This window comes from Mandrillus leucophaeus, unplaced genomic scaffold (assembly GCF_000951045.1).
Source record: "Mandrillus leucophaeus isolate KB7577 unplaced genomic scaffold, Mleu.le_1.0 Scaffold669, whole genome shotgun sequence".
NCBI lineage: Eukaryota > Metazoa > Chordata > Mammalia > Primates > Cercopithecidae > Mandrillus > Mandrillus leucophaeus.
This window is the reverse complement of record NW_012107241.1, coordinates 1279465-1300379: the sequence shown is the minus strand read 5'-3', so window position 1 is coordinate 1300379 and position 20915 is coordinate 1279465. Positions and strand designations below refer to the sequence as shown.

The 20915-nt window shown below is 55.3% G+C and overlaps 1 protein-coding gene across 1 annotated transcript; it reads right to left on the bottom strand.

Annotated features, from left to right (window-relative positions):
* Nucleotides 1–206: 206 nt before the first annotated feature.
* On the bottom strand, nucleotides 207–16293 carry ROBO3 (roundabout, axon guidance receptor, homolog 3 (Drosophila)). The gene is made up of 28 exons (XM_012001684.1): nucleotides 15948–16293; nucleotides 12629–12955; nucleotides 12149–12306; nucleotides 11643–11763; nucleotides 11408–11546; nucleotides 10983–11110; nucleotides 10572–10696; nucleotides 9152–9323; nucleotides 8616–8821; nucleotides 8316–8397; nucleotides 7845–8010; nucleotides 7471–7637; nucleotides 6808–6929; nucleotides 6391–6616; nucleotides 6054–6175; nucleotides 5609–5780; nucleotides 5274–5459; nucleotides 4537–4560; nucleotides 4412–4454; nucleotides 4063–4202; nucleotides 3593–3787; nucleotides 3288–3426; nucleotides 2909–3121; nucleotides 2340–2491; nucleotides 2107–2217; nucleotides 1735–1896; nucleotides 1079–1263; nucleotides 207–438 (listed from the first exon to the last, which is right to left on the bottom strand). Exons 1-28 carry the CDS (start codon nucleotides 16105–16107, stop codon nucleotides 427–429), a joined length of 4155 nt encoding a protein of 1384 aa, XP_011857074.1. The 5' UTR covers nucleotides 16108–16293; the 3' UTR covers nucleotides 207–426.
* Between the last annotated feature and the right edge of the window lie 4622 nt (nucleotides 16294–20915).

The window sequence follows — 20915 nt, the reverse complement described above, 5'->3', positions numbered from 1 at the left end:
GGCTGGTCTCAAACTCCTGGGCTCAAGTGATCCTCCTGCCTCAGCCTCCTGAAGTGCTGGGATTACAGGTGTGAGCCATTGTGCCTAACTTAGTACTTTTGACAGAGTGGAAAGGGAAGCAGAAGCTACCAGTGTGTGCTGATATATAGGACCCTGTAGTCGCCTTCTTCCCAGCCTTCTGCACAGAACCAGACAGACATGGCCCCGGGCTCTGATCAGACTCTTTTTATTGTTTTGTTTTTTATAAACAAGTCTCAGGTAGAAAGAGAAAGAAAGGGAGGAGCTGGCTCTCTGCCTTCTCAGTCAATTGAAATCGTGGAAACCAATGGGCTTCAGTTAGCCCCACTCATCACTGCTGGGAGGGAAAAGACATCCCTACTACCCTTCCCTGTGGCACTCCTGATATTCTCAATGCCCCAACAAGGGTCATCTTGGTTCCTAGGGAGACAGAGAGATGCTGTTTTGTAAAACCCTGGCCCAGGGCAAACAAGTCCAAGAGGGGTTCGGGCTTTCGCTCTCCTAACCCAGTTCTCCTATGGTGACCCAGACTCCTCGATTATGTATCATCTTGTCCTTACCCCTTGTCATTTCTTTTGTTTTGTGTTGTTTTGTTTGAGACAGAGTCTCGCTCTGTCGCCCAGGCTGGAGAGCAGTGGTGTGATCATGGCTCACTGCAGCCTTGACTGCCCAGGCTCAAGCTATCCTCCCACCTCAAGCCTGCAGAGTAGCTGGGACTACAGGAGCACACCACCACGCCCAGCTAATTTTGTATTTTTTTTTTGTAGAGATGGGATTTCACCATATTGCCCAGGCTAATCTCGAACTCCTGAGCTCAAGGGATCCGCCCGCCTCGGTCTCCCAAAGTGCTAGGATTACAGGCATGGGCCAAAGTGCTAGGATTACAGACACTCAGTCCCCTTGTCACTTCTACAGGATTCCTCCCTCCCCTTCACTCTCTCGATCCCCTCCTTTTGACACTCCTCTACAAGCCCTTGCCTACCTTCCTGTTTTCCATTACCCCTTGGTCCACCCTTCCCTAGTCCTCTCCCCTCATTTTTCTGCAATTTATAGCCCCTACCTCTCGGCGTTTCTGTCCCGGCCTTTGGCTCTGGCTCCGGCTCTGACTCCGGCTCCGGCCAGGGCCCCGGGATCCCCTAGAGCTGCTGGAGCCCCTGGAAGAGTTGCTGCCAGCCGTGGAACAGGTGCTGGTGCCCTGGCCCCGGGAAAGGAAGCTTGGTCTGCTGTATGGGAGCCAGGCCTCTTCTGTAGCACAAGAGCGAAAGGCAGCCAGGTGCAGGCAGGGAGCAGAGCTTCCTGTCACCCACCCTGCCACCCTGACCACAAGCGCAGCTCTGGAAGAAGATGGAAGGGCAGGCACAGAGCTCAGCCAGCCTGGGGCTGAGGAGCAGCAGAGTGCCTGGCACATGGCCTTGACATCACGGGTACTCAGAACACTGCGGGGAAGCTCCCAATCAGAGGGAGCCTTGTGGGGAGCGGGGACAGAGCACCTAGACCCCAGTCCTCTCATCTGGGCTTCCATCCTGGGAATGAACACAACTTGGGACTTCATGGGATTGTGCTCAGAGAGAGCTAGAGAGACAGGGGAGTTTGATGTGGATCAAATGCATGGACCTAACTAAAGGGAGGGCTGAGCTGGTCTACTATCAGACCCCAGTCCCAAAGCCCACAGTCTCTGGTGGCAGCAGCCCTCCTGCCTGCCCTGGCCCTGCTTACCATCCGGGTGGGGACCCCGCTGGGCTGCCAGGGGCATGGCCTGTACCACTTTCCTCTCTCCACTGTGCTCCCGCTCCAGGGAAGACATGCTGCCTGCTGCCCTCAGCTCTAGGGCCCAGCTCGCCTCTTCCTCTGGCGGTGGCAAGGGTGGTGGGGGCAAGTCTGGGGAGGGAGCTGTTTTCAGTGGAGCCTCCTGCCACTCCTGTCACTATCTTTCTCTTACCTGCATTCCCTGGCACCAGGAGGCTGCCAACGAACAGCCCAAGATTGGGGTTCACCTGTTCCCTCCTCCAGCCCCCAGAGTGCACCCTTGGTTTCCTGCCTGTCCCCCCACCATTTCTGTCACCATCTCCCAGGTGCATCCTCCCTCACCCCCAGGACTGTTCTCCCTCCTGTAGGGAAGAGCCTTGGGTTTCTTCCGGAATCGAGCACGGGGTCCTTGAAGTGGGGGAGTCATCTCCCCATTCCCCTGCCAGGTTCTGCCTGTAGCATTAGGAGACGGGAAGAGGAACGGGTAAGGGCAAAGATCAGGAAAGGGGCCTAAGGTGAAGGGGAAGCAAGCACTGGAGGGGGTCAGGGGACAAAAGGAGGTTGTACAGACTTACCTGGGGCACTGCTGGCTATGCTAGGGGCAGGACTGGGGCTGAGGTGGGGCAAGGCTGCAGGGCCAGCACCCAGGCCAGCAGGCCTCCCTTCACGGATGCCCAGCATGGGCTGGGATACACTGAGAGGGGAACTCGGCCCAAGGGGCACCCTCCTGCAATGACAGGAGGCCTCAGCATCTGTTCCCTCCACAAAACCTGAGTGCCTACTATGGGCCTGGCACTGTGGTAGACACCCAGCCTAACAGATAAATGAGACACAACCCGTCCGCCCATAAGTCCTCCCAAGCTAGAGAAGCATGAGGAGAGCCATATCTGAAATGTCTCAGGAAGCTTGCTGACCACTCCAGCGAGAGCCAGTCTAATGGGCATGAGAGATCTTGTCAGCCTCCCTATTCCTGTCCAAATTACACTTCCACCCTGACACAGTCCTGAGACTTCTGTACCCCAGATCCATCCATCCATCCATCCATCCATCCATCCATCCATCCATCCCTCCCTCCACTCAGTCATCTACTGAGTAGATATGTGTAGAGGGCTTGCAATGAGTGAGGTACTATATACCTCCCTACCTGGGCATCTGGTGGAGATGGGGCATGTCAGTTGGGGGCTGGGGAGGGTCAGGAGGTGAGGGGGTAAGAGTGGCTGTGGACTGCTGTCCATAGGAGGGTGTGGGAGAGGGGGTTTCCCTTCGGGATGGAGTGACCAGGCACCCTCCACTGGAGCTGGGCTCCGTCAGGTGGCTTCTCTCAGGCATTGGCGGGCACCACTCCTCTGGCTCTGAGCTAGTGTCAAAGAGGCAGAAGAGAAGGAAAGGGCTGAGTTGCTTCCATACCTTCCCTTTGGCCTCCCTGCTGCCCCTTCCCCTTCCTCTGCTGGCCTCTCTGCATCCCCCAGCAGCCCATGGTCTGGCCGCAGGTGTGTGGGCCTGGAAGCAGGGAGCATCCCTACCTGCCCTCCAGCTCCTCCTCGGGCCCCTCTAGGCAGCTCAGTTCACAAGAAGGAGGAGGTGGGGGCAGGGCTTCTGGCCAGTTGAGAGAGGGCATCTGCACAGGTTTCCCCAGAAGCTTCACTCTGCCTCCCTTGGCTCCTGAGGAGAATAGGATGGGGACACCCGGACAACAGGCAGGAAAGAGCCAGAGATGAGACGGGTCAGAAGGAAGTGCCAGGCTAGGTGCTAGAGGGTCAGGGAGGAGGATCCTCTTTGGGAATACCCTGGTCAGGGCTAAACAGGGTTTTAGGAGTTGGAGTCATACCACTGTCCCCCTGGCTCCACTCTGGAGGAGCATACTGGCTCCAGGGGCCCACATCCCCTGAGGGATGTTGGGGGAAGCCCCCATGGAAGGTCTGCAGCTCCTCCCCCGCTGGGTCAATGGTGCTGTAGACAGGACCCTCGCCCGGGGCGGCCGTGCCCCGGGCCGTCTGAGCCAGATACAGGGAGATTCCTGCTTCTGCAGAGAAGGAGGGAGGCCCGGGGGACAGAGACAGAAAAATAGAGGACAACAGAATGGAGGGCAAAGGGAGATCCCACGGGATCAACTTCGTCCTCCACACAAGCCTTACATCCTAAACCAGGGTGGAGGTAGGTCAGAGAGGCTCCCCCAGCTCACATCCTCCCCAGGGACTGACCAACCTCAGAGAGACTGGGCTCCCAGGCGCCCTTCAGTTTGCCCCAGTAGTCGGGAGAAGTGTGCTGAAGCCAGATGAGGGAATGAGAACTCCTCACCATTGTAATATCTGTCGTCCGGGTCAGGATTGCTGGGGCAGCAGCTTCCCCTGGGTTCCTGGGCTGAGGGGCTTCGAGATGGGTGGGGCCACGAATCTGCCAGCCATGGGTAGGGGGCGGGGCCAAGGCCCATGGGTGGCCTGAGTGAGAGCAGGTGAGCGTTGGGGACGGAGAGCCTGAAGAGGCCAGCAAAGGAAAGGGAGGTGGCGATATTTGGGAGTCGCGGGACAGTGGCGGTGGCGTTGGGGTGGGAAGTGGCCATGCTCCCTCCACCTGGGGCGGCAGCGGGGAGGAAGAAGAGTGGCCTCTCGGTGGAGGTCATCCTGGGGAGATGGGCTAAGAGAATTACCTGGAACTGGCTCCAGAGAGGCCCTCTGAGTGCGGGAAGGACACTGGGGAAAATGAAGGGAAGAATGTGTGAGAGAAGGGCCCTTCCTGGGGAGTCTGAACCCCAATGGGGCAGAGATGGCTTACCTGCCGGTGTGTAGGCAAAAGAGGCTTCCAGAAAGGAACCCGTGGGAGAAAGAAGAGGGGAAATGAGGAGAAGGGTCAGAAATACCCCTATACTTGTCCACTCCTCGGCCCCGGTCCCAGTTCCACCACTCAGGCTGCACCCTGGATCGATTTCATCAGAATTTCTGGGGGGTGGGACTCAGGTATCGGTATTTTTCTCAAGCTCCCCAAGTGATTCCTATGTATAGCCAACTGAGATTGAAAACCACTGACCTCAGACACCTCAGATTCTCTGCAGAGACGTCCCTTACTAGGGAGTAGCAGAACTCGGGTCGCCTCTTTTCAGGGAGCCCCGCCTTTCCATTCAGATCCCGCCTCTCAATTTACTGCCTGGGATCCTGGCCACACCCCCTCTAGCCAGGCCCCGCCCCCCGCCCTTGGAGTGGGCTTTCCGTCCGCGAACTTGCCCCTTCTTTATGGAGACGGTTGCAAAGCCTGGCCTCCTCGCGGCGTCTTAGGGGCAAAAGTCACCCCTCTCCCCAGATCAGGTCCCGCCCCGTCTTGGCCCGCAACTCTTCCCAGTCCTGGCAGCAACTCGAGCCGCCCCGCGTATCCCACCCCTACCCAAGAGGCTGAACTCCAGGTGAGACCCCTTCCTCCCGACCCGGTCCTCACTCGCCAGCGGCTAAGCCCCTGCCCCTCCCCATGGCCCGCCTGGCTCCCTCCTGGCTCCGTCCGCTCAGGGGCCGGGCGCTCACCCGTGTAGTGGCTGAGCTCTTTGCGCTGTTTCCGGCGCCGGTAGAGGGCGGCGCAGAGCCCGAGCAGTAGCGCCCCGCAGGCGGCGCCGCTGCCCGCGAGGAAGGCGGGCTTCCGCAGCACCCTCGCTAGCCGCTCCGCCAGCCCCGCGCCCACCTCCAGCCCGGGCTCCAGGTCCGGCGGGGACGCTGTGGGGGTCAGAGAGGTGAGTGGAGGAGGGGCGCGAAACCCTGGAACTGGGAAAGAGTCATTCTCGACCTGGCAGGCACAGCTACCCTAGTTGGGGGCTTGCCCCGCCCCCGCCACGATCCCCAGCACTGCCCTCCGGTGGACTCACGCAGCTGCACCAGCACCGGGGCACTGGCCACGCCCACGCCTGCGCTGGTGGCCGCCGCGACCAGGGTTCGATAGAGGAGACCGGGCACCAGTCCTCGGAGCATTGCGGAGCGTGCCCCGCCTGCTGCAGACCGATTGAGGTGAAAGCGGCTCTCATTGCCCAGGCACCAGATCTAGGGAGGCCGAGTCCCGGATTTAGAGTCAGAAATGGGGTTCTTAGCCTCACCGGGAAACTTAAGGCTTCAAATGGTAGAGGAGCCTTAGACAGATGTAATGTAATTCAACCTAGAAGCAACACTTGGAAACCTCTCTCTTCTCCCCTAAACTCATCCCCAACCCTAAAGCCAAACCTATAATAGATTTCCTCCACCCTAATTCTAGCCACTAGTTCCTCCCTCTCCCTCCCAGCCTGGCCCTCCCATCCAGTCCCTTCTCAGTCCCTCTACCTGGTACTCCGTGATGACCCCATTTTGCTGAGAGGGGAGTGGAGGTTCCCAGGTCACAGTGATACTGCTGTTGCCATCACCCCCCAAGGCCACCGCCACTCCCTGGGGGGGGCCACTGGGGGCTGGGCCAGGGTGGAGCATGGTGAGAAGGACACAAATAGTCATTGCAAGCTGCCCCTCCTGCCCCAACATTCCCTGTTCTAACGTCTTAGGGAACTGAGAGCCATTCCTCCTCCCCACCCACTCACCCTGCTCTCATCCTGCAAATTTTCATCCCCCCTCCACCGCCACCCTTTCTTCCCTCTTGTCCATCCATCTGTTCGGTGGCCCTCCTTACCCTCCTCAGGAATGCTCCTGGTCACAGAGAGGCTTTCAGCTCCCAGCCCCTCCTGGCCTTGGGCTTGCACCTTGATCTGGATTTGGGTCCCTGGAGGGAGTCCTCTTAGCACAGTGCTTTGCTGGCTGGGGGACTGTAGGTCCAACATTGTCCAGCTTCCTCTGTCAGGGCCTGCTACCCTCCAAGACACCCGGAAACCTTGCACCAGCTGGACTGGGCCATCCACCTGTGGGAGACAGGACAAGGCACACCAGAGGGGGAGGCTGGGGCCATACAGGCCCTCCAGGCCCAGCCCCTCCTCCACTCATGCGGCCTTCCCCAGCCACTCACCTCCCACTCTCCCATACTCACACTTGGAGGCCCTCTTGTGCCTCATAATCTTCCCCACCCTGAATCTCCTCCCCATACCACACTCACAATCCAGGACACCTGCAGGGTCCGGGGTCCCAGCACTATGGGCTCCTGCAGGCGCACAGCCACTTCAGCCAGTCCCTGCTGGCCTCTCCATGGGTCCTCCACTGGCCTAGAGGGACTGCTGTCTGTTGACCAAAGAACCCACTCAGCAGAGGCCACCAGGGACAGGGAGACACGACTGAGAGTGTGCTCGTGTCCTACCTCTGCCCTGCTCCACTTAGTAGAGCACACCCCATGGTCAGGAGGGGACTGGTCAGAGCAATAGCTTCCAGATGTGGGCTTCGGTGTCCAGCTAGCATAACTACACATGCATCCTTTAAAGGCCTCAGTTCCTCATCTCTAAGATGAAGATGGCCCCTCCATGGTCCCTTCTGGTCTTAATAATCTATATTATTTATGGGTGAAAGGCTCAGAAGTCAGAAGCTGCCAAAATGCATGAATACGTCTCTCTTTCCTTCTTCCCTCCTCCCCTCTCCCTGCCTTCCTCCTCCCTTGTCTCTTCTATGAGAGGCAAATGTGATCTCCTATTCCAGGCCGGGCCACCAGTATAGACCTGGCATAGCAGGAAAGAACTTTATGAACTGCCATGGTGTCATGGTTTTGGGGGAGAGGGATGCTCTATGATGTAACATTTCATGCCCATGAGCCCAGGGACTCTGACCTTACCCTGTGTACGGACAGGCTCAGAGACGGGGCTGGGATCACTGAGGCCCCAGGTTCCCACTGCTCGAACCAGAAACACGTAGATGGTGTTGGGCTGCAGACCACTGACTGTGTGTGTCTCCAGCTGCACGCCATCTGCCACAGTACGCCACGTGTTGCCAGCTGCTGGGCTACAACAGGAAGGAGATGACAGGGTTGTCTAAGCCAGGAACTCCCAACCTGCCTACTCCATCTCATCCACTCTCTATGAACCACCATTGTGTCTTCCCCTTGGGAGAGGGTATTGGAGAATCCCGCCTCACAATAGCAAAGACCCTAAGGGTATAGGATCCCCTCCTTTTAACTCTCCAGGTTTGCGTTCAAAACTGTCTCCATACCTGAAAGCCTCTATCACATAAGATGTTCCTGCAGCCCCAGTCTGTGGGTTGGGCTCCCAGGTCAGGGTAATGCTGTTCTTGGTGATCTCAGTGACCACTGGCTGAGAGGGAGGCCCCGGAGGGGTACTGGGTTCTGTAGGGGGGTCTGGTGATACTCCCCAATCTTCTGCAGTGGGAGATAATCTTTAAGTAGAAGGATAGGAAAAGGATAACCCTAGTGGAACCTGTCTCCTTCCCAGGGGAGCTATGGAGCTCTGAGCAGTGGTGATGGTCAGAGTGGGCTATAGTATACGAACCCCTACTCACATCTGCCTCCCATGGGCACCACTACTGTCCTCCTCATCCTCACCACCGTAACCATGGCATTTGTGACATAAAGTTAATCCCAGAGTTTGAGGGGGTATTGACTCCCTGTTGAAGCAGGTTTGGAGGAAGGTATTATCAAAATAAGGGAACAAAGAAAAAACTCACCCCGCATCTTAAGCCAGCCACTCCATGTGGCTTCCCCTATGGAACTCTTGGCCACACAGCTGTAGAAGCCCATGTCCATCTCCTGTAAGAGAGGGCAGAGCACTGGCAAACAGAGTGCAGCAAGATCCAGTGAGGGGGTGGAGGCGGGTAGCAGAAGGATGGGAAGATGTTGGACACTGGGTGCTCTGAGAGAACAGAGGGGTAAAGATGGGGCTACAGGCCCAGTGAGTACTTACTTGTGTAAGGAATGTGGAGCAGATAGCCATTCTCAGCTACTAGGGCCCCAGAGATGACACTCACCTGCACGTTGGCAATGTACAGGGTACCGTTGGCCATTGGCTTGAACTGGAGGTCATCCCCCTGCAGCCACTGCCCATCCTTCTTCCATCGGACACTGGGTTGAGGGTTCCCAGTCACTCTGCATGGCAGCCACACGGAGGAGCCAAGCACCAGCGTCTGATTGGCTGGTCCCTGGAGGATGACAGGAGGCAGCCCATCCAAAGAGGCTGAGAGAGGAAGACCGTGTGCACCTCAGGGGAGGAGCTTAGGGCCTGGCGGCCAGCCCCTTGTCCTCATTCTCCACTCCTTCACCCTCCCTCCCCCACCCTCTGAAACTTCTGGTGATCAGAGGGGGCTTTGATAATCATCTAAGTCTCTGCCCAGGACGAGCCATTATTAGTGGCTTCTGCTGCTGGTTTCCAAACTTCAAGGACATGCCTCAGGAACACACCTTTCCTCTTGCAGACATAGTATATAGACTCCAAGAGAAACACACCACTTTAGGCCATTATTTCCTCCCAAGCCATGGGTCCAGCCCTATCTCCATGGGCACGTACCTCCTTTTATCTGCAGCAAGGCCTTGGCCAGGATGCTGCCAGCCACACTGACAGCCTGGCACACATAGTACCCAGCATCCCCACGCTGCACCGCAGTGATGTTGAGTTGGCCTCTTGGAGAGACTGAGAAGCGCCCTGTTGGCTGAAGTGACTGACTGGGGAAAAGCAGGACCTGGAGACAGAGCAAGGAACCAGGGTAGGGAATGAGCAGGCAACTGGGCAGGGAGAGGTCCCCATTCCTGTCAATCTCAAAATTCAGAGAATTCCTAAGATTCTAGTTCATTGTCTGTCTCCAGCAGTGATGTGACCTTGGGCAAAGTAGTTAAATTTATTCACAAAATAAATCAGGGAATTGTATTCAACAGTTTCCGAGTCTACTTCCCAGCTCTGTGACTTACTAGTTGAGAAACCCTGAACAAGCTATTTAACCTGTTTCCCAAATTTGACGTTTAGAGGATAGTTAGAAAGATCACATGAAGGAATCATATGAAAGTCTTCTAACACATTGTGGTAAACACAGTCCTCTTCTTCCTGCTTTAACAATTTTCATTAGATAGATCCATGGAAGAGAATCCATTACATTAGATGGGGAGGCAGGTTTGGGCCTCAGGATAAAGGGCGCCATGCCGAGACCTGACTAACACCTGCTTCACCCGCTATTAACCATCACCGTTTTTATTCGGGTGAGAATCTAATTGGAATTCAGCAGTCCCAGGTGCTAGAAAAGATGTTAGAAAATTGTGGCTGTCGATTTGGAATGAGGTAGCAGGTTGCCTTGTTTTCCAGCAGAGTGGAGCTTGTCATACTTATTTTATCTTGCTGACCCTGTTTCCAGTAGCAAAATTCCTACCCTTCCTTTAGAGAGAGTTATTTATGTTGTAACTTCAGTTAATGTTCATTCTGCTTCTGGATTTTGAGATTTGTTTGCAAGGTTCAAAAGGAATGACTGTGAGCTCTCCCTAGTGAAAGTCCTTGTGGCCACTGTAAATAGAAGAGCAAGTACTTTTCTACCCTGAGCAGCTTTGGTTCAATAGTGTTTCCAGAGCAGTGTGTTATGTCCAAAGCCAAAGCTCAAGGGGTCTAAAGGAGGAGAGATAAATCGAGTTTGTTACATCCTCAGGATAGCCTTGCCAGAAACAGAAAGATTCTCTAAGAAACTACCATCCAGGACTGTTCTCTACCACCTAAGTGTATTATTATCATGTATTAAAAAGTGTCCCAATGTGTTCCAGGCCTTTTATATTCATTATGTTATTTAATCCTCTCAAATAACCTGCAAGGGTTTCTGGGGGCTCCCAAAGATAAAACAGAAGTCCCACAGAGAAGTTTGCAGAATGTAGAGGGAGGGAGGCTGAGCTGCGGAGGGAGGTTGAGCCACAGAGGAAGGCTGATGGGAAGCTCCTTGGAGATGGCCACCCACCTGACTCCCCTCCTTTTGCCAGAAGATGGCAGGTGGGGGGTTTCCTTTGGTCTCACACTGGAAAGCCACGCTCTCTCCAGGAGCTGCCATCTGGTCCTGGGGCTGGGTCACCAACTGGGGTGGGACTGGGAAGGGAAGATGAGAAAAAGGAACAGGGAGTCAGAGGCACTAAGAAAGGAGACTGCAGGAACAGAAGAGAGAAGCTCCAGCTTAGCTCAAGTGTATAGGAGCAGATATCCATCTCTTCCTGCCCAGCCTGTTTAGCGTTCTCCTCCTCCCACTCCTTGCAGAAGTCTCAGGTGTCCCACCCACATGCCCTGCTCTGCCCTTTCTCCCTCAGTCTCCTGCCAACCATCCTCCTTCTTCCCTCCTACCATTCCTGCTGCAGGCAGTCCCAAGCACAGCCCTCACCGTGAACACTGAGGGAGCCAGATGCTTCAGCGCGGCCCACACTGTTCTCCGCCACACAGGTGTAGGTTCCCTCATCTTCGGCACTCACAGGCCCAATCCAAAGGCTGTGGTCACTCCGGATCTCATACCTGCTCCACTCCCCACCCCAGGCTGGGTTGGCCACAGCTATAGACCCCTTCTCTCTCCCCCAGGACAGACACCAGGGTCAAGGTACATAAAGACAGGCAGGACCCAGCAGGGACAGAAGCTGGTTACCCATGGACAAATCAATGGAGGTAGGGACTGGATAGGACTGGGGCCACAGGCTCTAGGGAACAGACTTCTCTGTGCTCTCAAGTGACAATGTGCCTGCCTTCCAGTTTTCTAGGGCAGAATAATCTCTTGATCAGGTTGGGTCTTCCTGTAGGCAGAAGAGGGCCTCTCACCTGCCTCTGGGCAGTTCCCCATCCTCCTTGCGCCAGTGTAGACGAGGTGGGGGATCTCCCTTCACCTCACATAGGAAATTCACAGGGGCATCAGCCAGGACCACCTGATTCACTGGTCTGCGCAGGAATGAGGGACGCTCTATGGAGTGGTAGTGAATGAACAGTCAGGGTGTCTGTAGGGCTACTTACTCTCCAGGCTACCTGTTCCCATAATTTCAAAATTCCCTGTGCCTACCCAGGACCACGACTTCAGCTGCCGCACTCTCCCGTTCTCCCGCCATGTTGGAGGCCACGCACACATACATGCCTGCATCGCTCTTGAGTGTATGTGATATCATCAGCTTCCCTCTACGGATCTGCAGAGTAATAATGGTAACTTTGGTCCGTTTCAGCTATCACAGTGTATATATATATATATGTGGTGTATATGTGTGTATATACATATGTATAAAGTTTATTTGATCCTCACAGCAAGCTGATAAAGATGGCCAAGGAAGCTGACCCACGTATCACATGGGAAGTTCCTGGGGCATCATGCCCCGCCCCCTTTTTTATACCAATTCAATCTTCCTTATCCCTCACTGTATTGTTGACTCTTAGTCTCTAGTGAGCTACTTCCCTGATCTCAATCTCCAGCCTTGAAACCTCCAAGGCCCTTCCTGGGCCTTTGAGCTTTGTCCCAGACCCCTACCCTATTTCCCCTCTCCTGGTGGGGTCCCCAGTCATAATCCCGCCCCTCACCGTGATCCTTCCTTCCTCTTCCTTGAGTCTTGCACCGTCCTTCCTCCAGGACACGGAAGGCTCCGGGTGGCCGCGCGGAGGCGCGCATTCCAGTACTGTTGGCTCCCCCACTGCCACCACCACGTTTCCAGGAGACTGCCGGAAATCATCACGGAGGACTGGATGGGGCGGGGGGCGGGGAAGAATAAGCAGGGTGTAAAGTGACATAACTGGCTGAGTACACAAGGGAAGTGTTGTCTTGAGAGGGGGTTGATCACCGCAGACTGGAATTCGTTCCCAGGTGAGAAAATACCAGCCTGGAGTCAGATCCACCTCCTTCTCTGGCCGTGGTGTGGCTATTAGAGATCAAAGGTCGCGGTCCCAAAGGAGGATGCTGAATGGGCTGAGGTCGTTGAGGTTGGTTCTGGGTCTGATTGCCCAGTGCCCTCCCGCCTACCCCGGGCTGTGGAAGCAACCAGCTGACAATCAACTGACTCTCACCTGCCACTTCCAGCGAGGCGTTTCTGCTCGCTGCTGCCCCCAGGTAGTTGCGAGCCACGCAAGTGTAGACACCTTCGTCCGGCCGCGCGCGGCGCCCGTGCACGATGCGCGGGAAAAAGAGGGCGCCGCTGGGCAGCAGCAGGCGGTGCGCACGCGGGTCCTCGCGCACAGTGGCCACACGCGCCCCGTTCTTGTACCACTCAATGTTGGGTCGGGGTCGGCCCTCAGCGCGACAGGGCAACGTGGCGGGCTCGCCTCGGGAGACTAGCAGATCTGGCGGCTGCTCCACGATGCGGGGCATAGCGTCCTCCGGTCCTACCCTTGACCCTGGGGACAGGGGGTGACGCAGAGGGCTCAGACCCGGACATTGTGGGGACAGATTGAGGCTCCAGAGGGAAAGATAATCCTCTGGTCGTCCCATCTCCTGTGCTTCTCTGCTGGAGCTCAGTCCCCGCCCCCACCCCCACTCTGCAGGATCCAATATCTCCCTATTGGCAGACGTTCCGCATTCCTGGCCTCAAAAGAAGATGCCTACGGACAGGCTGGTTAGTAGAGGAATCGGGACACAAACTTCTAGGCCGGCTTTCTGGACCACTTAGAGACCTCCATCTCCTCTCCTGCCAAGTTTAAGCGGGAGTGGCTGAACCACCACTTGAAGAGTAGACCCCTCCCTCACTTCCTACCCACTGGTTTCCATCTCCTACCTGCACTGGCTCACGGATCGTCCTTGCTCAGTGAACGACCACAAACTGTGCACTGGAGCCAACAATTGGTGACCTCTGCAAGGTCCCAGCCCAGTGAAATTGGGAATGTGGACTGGCCTGGGATCCCTTATGAAAGGGAAGACGGGAGTGATAGGGCCGGGACTAGAAGGGCTTGTCAACCTGGATTCTATGAGTCGCACAGAGTCCTTCTTACTGACACCCTGGATAATCATGCTTCATTTCAAGGGTCCTGTGAAATCACAGGAATTGAACTCAAAGAGCAGTAGAAATATTAGTAAGTCTCCTTTTCCTGAGAGGTGCATAGTTTCCAATAGATTAGCCTACTGATTGATGTTCCTCTACTTTCCCTGTTCACTCGAATCAGTTCATCCACATATTCTATCCCACCTGTCACTTGGCCTGCAGACTTTGGCCTGTTTCGCCTTCTGCAGTAGGGTTTGGGATCCGGGAGCCTGTTATACTCCGGCACGCCCAGCCTCTAGTCCAGCCAACGAAAGTGGATTTGTAACCCGTGGCGGCCAGTAGGTGCCACTGCAGCCTTGAATAATCTGGTGTAAAATAACCAGGGACCACTTCAAGCATCTGTTCTGCCCCCTGCCCCCTCCCCTCCTACCCTGTTCCAAAATCTGCAGGAACCTCCCGGTTCCAGCCCACATGTGAGTTTGGGTTTCATTTCCCGCCCCTCCTCTTAGAAGTTCTGTTGTAGACAAAGCTGGACAGGCTGACCAGTGCTGGCGCTGCCCTGAGAAGTTTATTTTAATTGCCTGTAGTCAAGAAGATCGATTTCTGTCCCACTTGAGAGAATAATTTTCTCCATCTCCCTTCCAATTGGAAATCTCTGCTTTTCACCCGTCTCTTCTCCTCCATCTCCTCCCATTCCCAATTTTGGAACACCCCGTGGTGAGCAACACTGGAGTGACTGAGAGCTCAGGTGTTGGTGTTGAACCAACCAGGGCTGGAATCTCAGACTTTGACCCTTCCTAGCTATAAGAACTTGGGCAAATTATTTAACTTCTCTGAGTCTTAGTTTCTTTATTTGTGATGTGGGAGTAGTGATAGGGTTGCTCTAAGACCATAATGTATGTAAGGCATTGGAGAATAAATGTTACTACTCTGCCATTATTTAAGGGCCTTGTGTTCCCAGCATATGCACCTTATCTTGGCTCCTACAGTCTCTACCTGAATCAAATTCTACCAGACCCCAATATTCTTTTTTCCCCTTGGTATAGCCCTCAGGTGTAAAGGAAATAGACTGATCTGTTATCGCTAGGTTTTGCTTCATGCTGCTTTTGTGACGATTAGGGCACCATTCACTCTATAAAGCATTTTCTCAGCGGTAAAATGTGTCTGTCAACACCTTCCTTACATAAACGCGCTAGGTGAGCAGAAGCGGGACTCTGCGGGGTGCCAGCGAGAAGGGGTCTCTGCTTAACCTCCTGGGAATCTAGGAGGGTCAAGAGGTTGGAGAATCGGGCTCATCCCCCATCGTCTTCCTCCCCACTCCTTCCATACGGAACACACCCTTCTGGTCGGTCCTTTCCCCCTAATTCCTGTAGACACAGCTGCAGGCGCCCTTTCCCTGGAATTTCCCCCTACCCTTCCCGGTCTCAGGAGATGCTTCGACTGCAGCCTAATGAATAGCTAATGGCCATGCTAATGAGGCTCTGGGGCTCCTCCCTCAGCACCTGATGTGCCCTACACATAAACACACACATATTGCCTCGGTCTCCTTTCTCTCCACCTTCGAGTCCCCAGCACAGTGCTCGTCACTAGACTCGAGTGGGTCGAGGCAGAGGGATGGGGACCGCGTGCACCTGGAGGGAACCACACGCGAAAGCGCCCGGGAAAGCCGGGGTTGCCGATGCTGCAGGCAGGGGCCGCGCTCCGGCCTCTCCGAATGCTGGCGGCGGCTGGCTCCCGCAGCTTCCCGCGGCGCTAGGGGAGAGCGCGCTGTCCCAGTCATTTATTAGTCGCCGTAATTAGCGGTAACGACCTCGCAGCCAGCTCCGCCCGCCCGCCACAGCTCTGCCGGGGTGGGCCGGCTGAGAGTCCCGACGCTGAAAGACAAACTTCTAAGTTTCCTTAAAATGATCGCCGCCCCTGTCCCCTCTGTAGCAAACACATCCAGCATTTTGGCTTCCTCTGGTCCTAAGTGAGTTCTTGGGAAACTTCGGGATTCCGAAGACCAGCTGCCTGGGTGGGTCACCGAGTGACCCGGCTTGGCCGAGGCCGGCGGGAGACCGTGCCCCCTCCTCTGCCCTCCCTGCGCTGGGCCCGGGCCTTTCTTAGCTCGGACTTCCCTGCCCGTCACCAGCCACGGTCTTCTCACCTGGGGTGGGCGTTGTAGGGGAAGGGAAGGAGGTGTAAAAAGACTCAGTAGATATCTTCTCCCAAGCCCTCGACCTCCCGCGGGTACCCCCACTCAGGTGCTCCAAGCTCCAAATTATCCCTTAGCCCCCAAGACCCAGGGAGGCGCTGGGAGGCGCCGCTCAATCCTGGACCTTGGGACAGGAGTGATTCTCCTTCTCTTCCACGCCGCCCTCTCACCTCATCCCCATCCCAGGATCCCATATCCCCAAGAGGCAGGGACTCACCGTTGAGTGAGGGATCGCCGGGAGGCAGCAGGGTGTGGTTGAGCGCCGCCAGCGAGGAGTTGAAGCCCAAGAGCAGCTCGCTGGAGTTGGAGATGTCCCCGGCCAGAGAGTCCGCGAACAAGTTCATCTGCAGCAGCGTTTTCAGCAGGTAGCGCAGCATGGTTCGACCCAGCTGGGATTGGGGCGGGGGGCTCGGGGCCCAGCCCCTGGGTCTGAGACCCGCGGGCCGGGTGCCGTAAGCCCCTCCACAGCCTCTGCGCGCTGCGGCAGCCACGGTGCCGCTCTCCTGCCGGCTCGCCTGGGTACGGTCGGTGCCTCCTCGTGCCCTCCTCCTTCCCTCGTCCTTCTCTCCACCCCCCAGTGCCGGAGTCCCCTGGGAGCTGGGCAGGCGGAAAGCAGGTGCCACGCCGATCACGGCGTAATTAAGGGATTAATCCACCTCCCTCCATCCTCCCACCCCTACCCCTACAGTCACTATCCGGGCAGGAGACTAGAGTAGCGTGGCACGCGAGTTGGAGTCCCCGCCCCGCGCCCCAAGTCTAGCGTTCTGTTCTGGACGCAGCGAGAGATTGTCCCTTCTTTCTCAAAGCACCTAAGATGAAGGATGAGGCTCTGTCGAACTCTGCCCTTCCGCCCAACTTTAGAACAGGAGTCTGTCCTCTCTTTTCCCTAACCTTATGGAAACTGAGGCAAAGCGCAAGCAATGCTCCTTGCTGCCAAAGCTCTGACTTCCATTCCCTCTCAAGTCTAGGGATTTGGCGACGGAAGTGCGGGAGACTGGGGTGGTTTGCAGCAAGAGTTGGGAGCAGGAAGAGAACTCCAAGACAGGTCCACCTCTCTGCCCTCTGGTCCTCTGTTCTACAGCCTGGAGGCCAGGGGATGGTGCGGCGCGCCCTGACCCGGGAGTCCTGCTCCAAACGCCCTAATCTAGGAGTTCCTGTAGGAGACCGAAAGCCAGGGAAACCCAGGCAACTGTCATGTGCTTGAATACTTGTACATTACTCTGCTTTGACATTTTTTATTAAATTGTTTTACGTTTTTGAGGAGACTGAAATGGAACCAAGGATTCTAGGATAAAAACAAAGATAATATTATTTTTGTAAAGGCATGTGGGATTGATGCAAAATTCGTGCAAATCTGTTCAAATCTGATAACAGTCGTCCTTACTGGGGGGCGAGAAGAAAACCATGCACCCCCCCTCTCGCCTCCCACTTCCAGTCGCGGTCTGCTTCTGACTTTTCTGGGGTTCTTTCTACCTGAAGAGCCCCCAGTAGACTGGAGATGGCTTTGGGGTGTCTAGGAAAGAGAGAGGACGGGGCATTCCTAACCTGAGGTAAGGCCCTGCTGATTGAAGAGTCAGTGCCTGAGTTCTGGCTCAGCCATCAGCTCGGGGATGAGACAAACTTCATGGGGCGACTGCTTCTGACCCCAGAGGGATGGGTGCTATACAGTCGCAGACTCGGGAGTAAGCAGAATCAAGAATTGAAGTATTTCAGGCAGAGCTTGTTGAAGGGAACCCGAGACGTTGTCAAGGGGTGGGGGGCTTCTTCCAAGCCTCCTTCATCAGTCCAGGCCCCTGTTTGTGAGCCTCCAACTATGGGTGTTTAGGTGCCTTCCAACCCTAGCAGCTCTGGGCGGGACGTAGAAAGGCTGGAAGCACTGAGTGTAGGGGAAGGGGGGAGGTGGGAATGAGGATGGGGCCGGATGGACCCCCACCTCCCCGCAACGCAGCGCCCTGGGAACTGTCCTCTTCAGCACCTCATCTGCCGGTGCCTAACTAGGGCCCTGGAGGCTCCACAGAAGACATAAATCCGAGCAGACCCTGAGGTTGAGGACTGGGTAGGTGAGAGACGGGTTAGAGACACATCCTTTCAAAAGCAAGAAGATACTAAGAGATTTGACGCCCCTCCCTTCATCGCTCCAGGGTTGGGTGTTATTCAGATAAGAGAGAAGGTAAGGGATATATTTCCTACCCGAAATCTATTCCTCAGGAATGACCAACACGGAAGTGGGTTCTAATCCTACGTTTGCCAAGTACAAGACGTCGCCGCTTTGGACCTCAGTTTTCCCATCTGTTAAGGAGGAATTGGAGTGCTTGATCTACTCTGACCCGTGAGATTCGAGGCTCCGGGGCCCTTTGCTCCGCCCCCTGCTGACCGCGGTCACCTGGGTTCCATCACACCAGCAGCTGAACCGGGATAGAAACCCCGCGTCCTGGCACCAGGCCCTGCTCTGGGGCGGAGGGGGCCAGAAACCCTCCCACCATGCGGCTCCTGCCCTGTCCTAATCCCCTGATTTGCTCCCGGCTGGCCTCTCCGCAAACACAGGGCCTGCCAGCGTCTAGGGGCTTGTCACCCTGTTAGCGGATTTGTTCCCGGAGACGGCGCAGTTAATTGGCCCTTTATGTGGGGATCAGGGCGTATTTGCTTAGGGTTCCCTGAGCGGAGGCGCGGCTCAGCCCGTGGGCAAGGCTGCTTCACAGTCCCTGTCATGTGGGTTTGGAGGCTGGACAAACAGCGGGGCCACTCTCCTTTCCAGGAATCTGCTGTCTCTCCTACACCTCACGTCGCCTGGGTTCTCTCTAATTTTCACTCTCCACTTTTTCTTATTTCTCTGTGTTCCTTCCTTCTTTGTACTTCTCTGTATCTTGATTATACTCTCCTTTTAAACCAAACTCAGACCTAAGCCAAGAGGGCTGAGTTCTCCCAACTGGGGACATCACAGAATAAATACCTCCCAACTATAGCCCCTCCCTTTTCCTCCTCATTCTCTAGTGTCCCCTAGGGGGGACATTTCATAGTTCCCTCCCTTTTCCTCCCCATTCTCTAGTGTCCCTAGGGCCCTGGGCTGGGCAGAGGGCAGTGGAGGGTGGACAGAGAAGGCCGAGCAGAAGTCACACCTACCAGCTCTTCTGCAGCCCTCTCCCCACCTTCCCTTCTTTACTGAGGGTCAGATACACAGCCTAGAAACTGACCCTGCCCCTGTCCACATCCAGCTTCTCTCCTGGTTACCCCCATAGGCAGTTCTGAAATGGGGTTGCCTCCTACTAGTCTCCTCGTTGCCTGCTCTACCCTCTGAAAATTACCAAGACAACTCTTTGTACTTTTGCTGGAGTGGGTATGCAACTCATTGCAACTATGTCCATTTCCTAATTTGTCAACTGTAAGGGCCTGTACAGCACCTAAAATACTGAACAGGTGCCCTGCAATTGAAGGAGCCTCAGCCAGGGTCCATTCGCTCTGTTGACTTAAAAATTTCCAACTTAGGCTGGAGAAAGAGTCAGAGCTGAGTTTAGAGCCCCTCGCTTCTACCACCTCAGGAAACTGCTTCTTTCCCAGAGTTTTACCAACAATACATACAGTCCAGACTTTAGAAAGGGTAAGAAAAAGAAACAGAGGTTTTGAAGGAGGGTTGGCAGAAGGAAGAGAGAGTAGCAGGAAGCAAGGAGGATGGGGTGAGTTGAATTTGTAGAGTTAAGGGCTAAGTTTGTTCTGATAAGGTTATAGCATCTGATGGGAAGAAGTGTGTGTGTGTGTGTGAGTGTGCATGTGCGTGTGTGGGTTCACAGGTAGAGCCCTAGAAAAGAGCCCTGGGCCAAGAGTTGATGAGGTAATATGGAAGAGGAATATTTCTTTCCTACAGTGGTATTTTGGGTGGGTGGATTTGCAGAGGAACATGGGAAATGGGAAGGGCAAGTGATTATGAGTAAGGCAGGAACCCTACACAAGAGTGGTGTTTTGGGAATCATGAGCCTCTAAAAGGAATCTCCATCCCACCACCGCCCCCCCCCACCCCGGTGTGTGTGTGTCTGTGTGTGTGCATTCACGTGCTAGGGCAGAGAATAGCTACCCCAGGCTAACTTCCTTGGCCTAGTGCCAGCATATCGGCCAGAGAATGTGGCTGGGAATTTTCAGTGGCCAAGCTGGGGCCATATGGGGAGGCTTCTTGGTGGTCTAAAGCCTGCATGCCAGCTGGTAGTGGATGAAGCTGCTGGCATGTAATTGCCCAGGAGGGCAGTCTGAAGACAACCCCCCATTACTACCACTGCCTCCCCCCAACGCACACACACACTGTCCAGTCCATTTTCATCCCCCCAAAGCCTGTAGCCTCTCATCACTCTCTGCCTGGACCCCTTCCCAGGGCATTAATAAATATTGAGTGTGAGAGAGTGAGTGTGTGTGTGTGTGTGTGTGTGTGTGTGTGTGTGCTGGGAGGAGGACAAGGAAATAACATCTGCCCCTTACTCCCACTAGGGTATGCCTGTGAATGGCCCAGCAAGGCTGCTGGCTTCAGAGTCATGATGCCAGGGGGCAGTGACCCAGCCAGCAGGGGCCAGAGAACCAAACAGGAGGGGGAATCAGAGAGCAAAGAGCAGGCACCCAGCTGGAAAGCAGACAGCAGGAGCCTGCCCCTGGCAGGAGCCAGAGTGTGTTGGCTCAACCCCTGTAGCTGCTGAGATAATAAGCCAAGGCCCCCTGCATGAGGGTACCCCTTTCCCCACAGGGTTCCAGTGGAGGAGACTACGGGGAGATGCTTTGCAACACACTCTACCAAGTCTGGAAATCTGGAGGCGACTGGGCAGAAATGTTCACATCCCGATACAGATATGACAAAGGCCAGGGAGAACAAGAGCTTTCTTGGTTCTTTTTATAAAACTAGATACAGAGCAAGCTTCCATAAATATACCTTTGGTGACTATACCTGATTAAATAGTTAGTCCTCACAACTGCCCCTGCAGAGCCCACCAGACTTCTCTGTCCCTCCTTTTGCATTACAGCTGCTGTAAGAAGGTACCAAAAACTACGTGGCCTAAAACAACAGAAACGTATCCTGTCACAGGTTAGAAGCCTGAAATCAAGGTGTCAGCTGGGCCGTGCTCTCCCTGAAGGCTCCAGGGAGGGATCTCTTCTTGCCTCCTCCAGCATCTGCTGATTACCAGCAGTGCTTGGCGTTTCTCTTCATCACTCC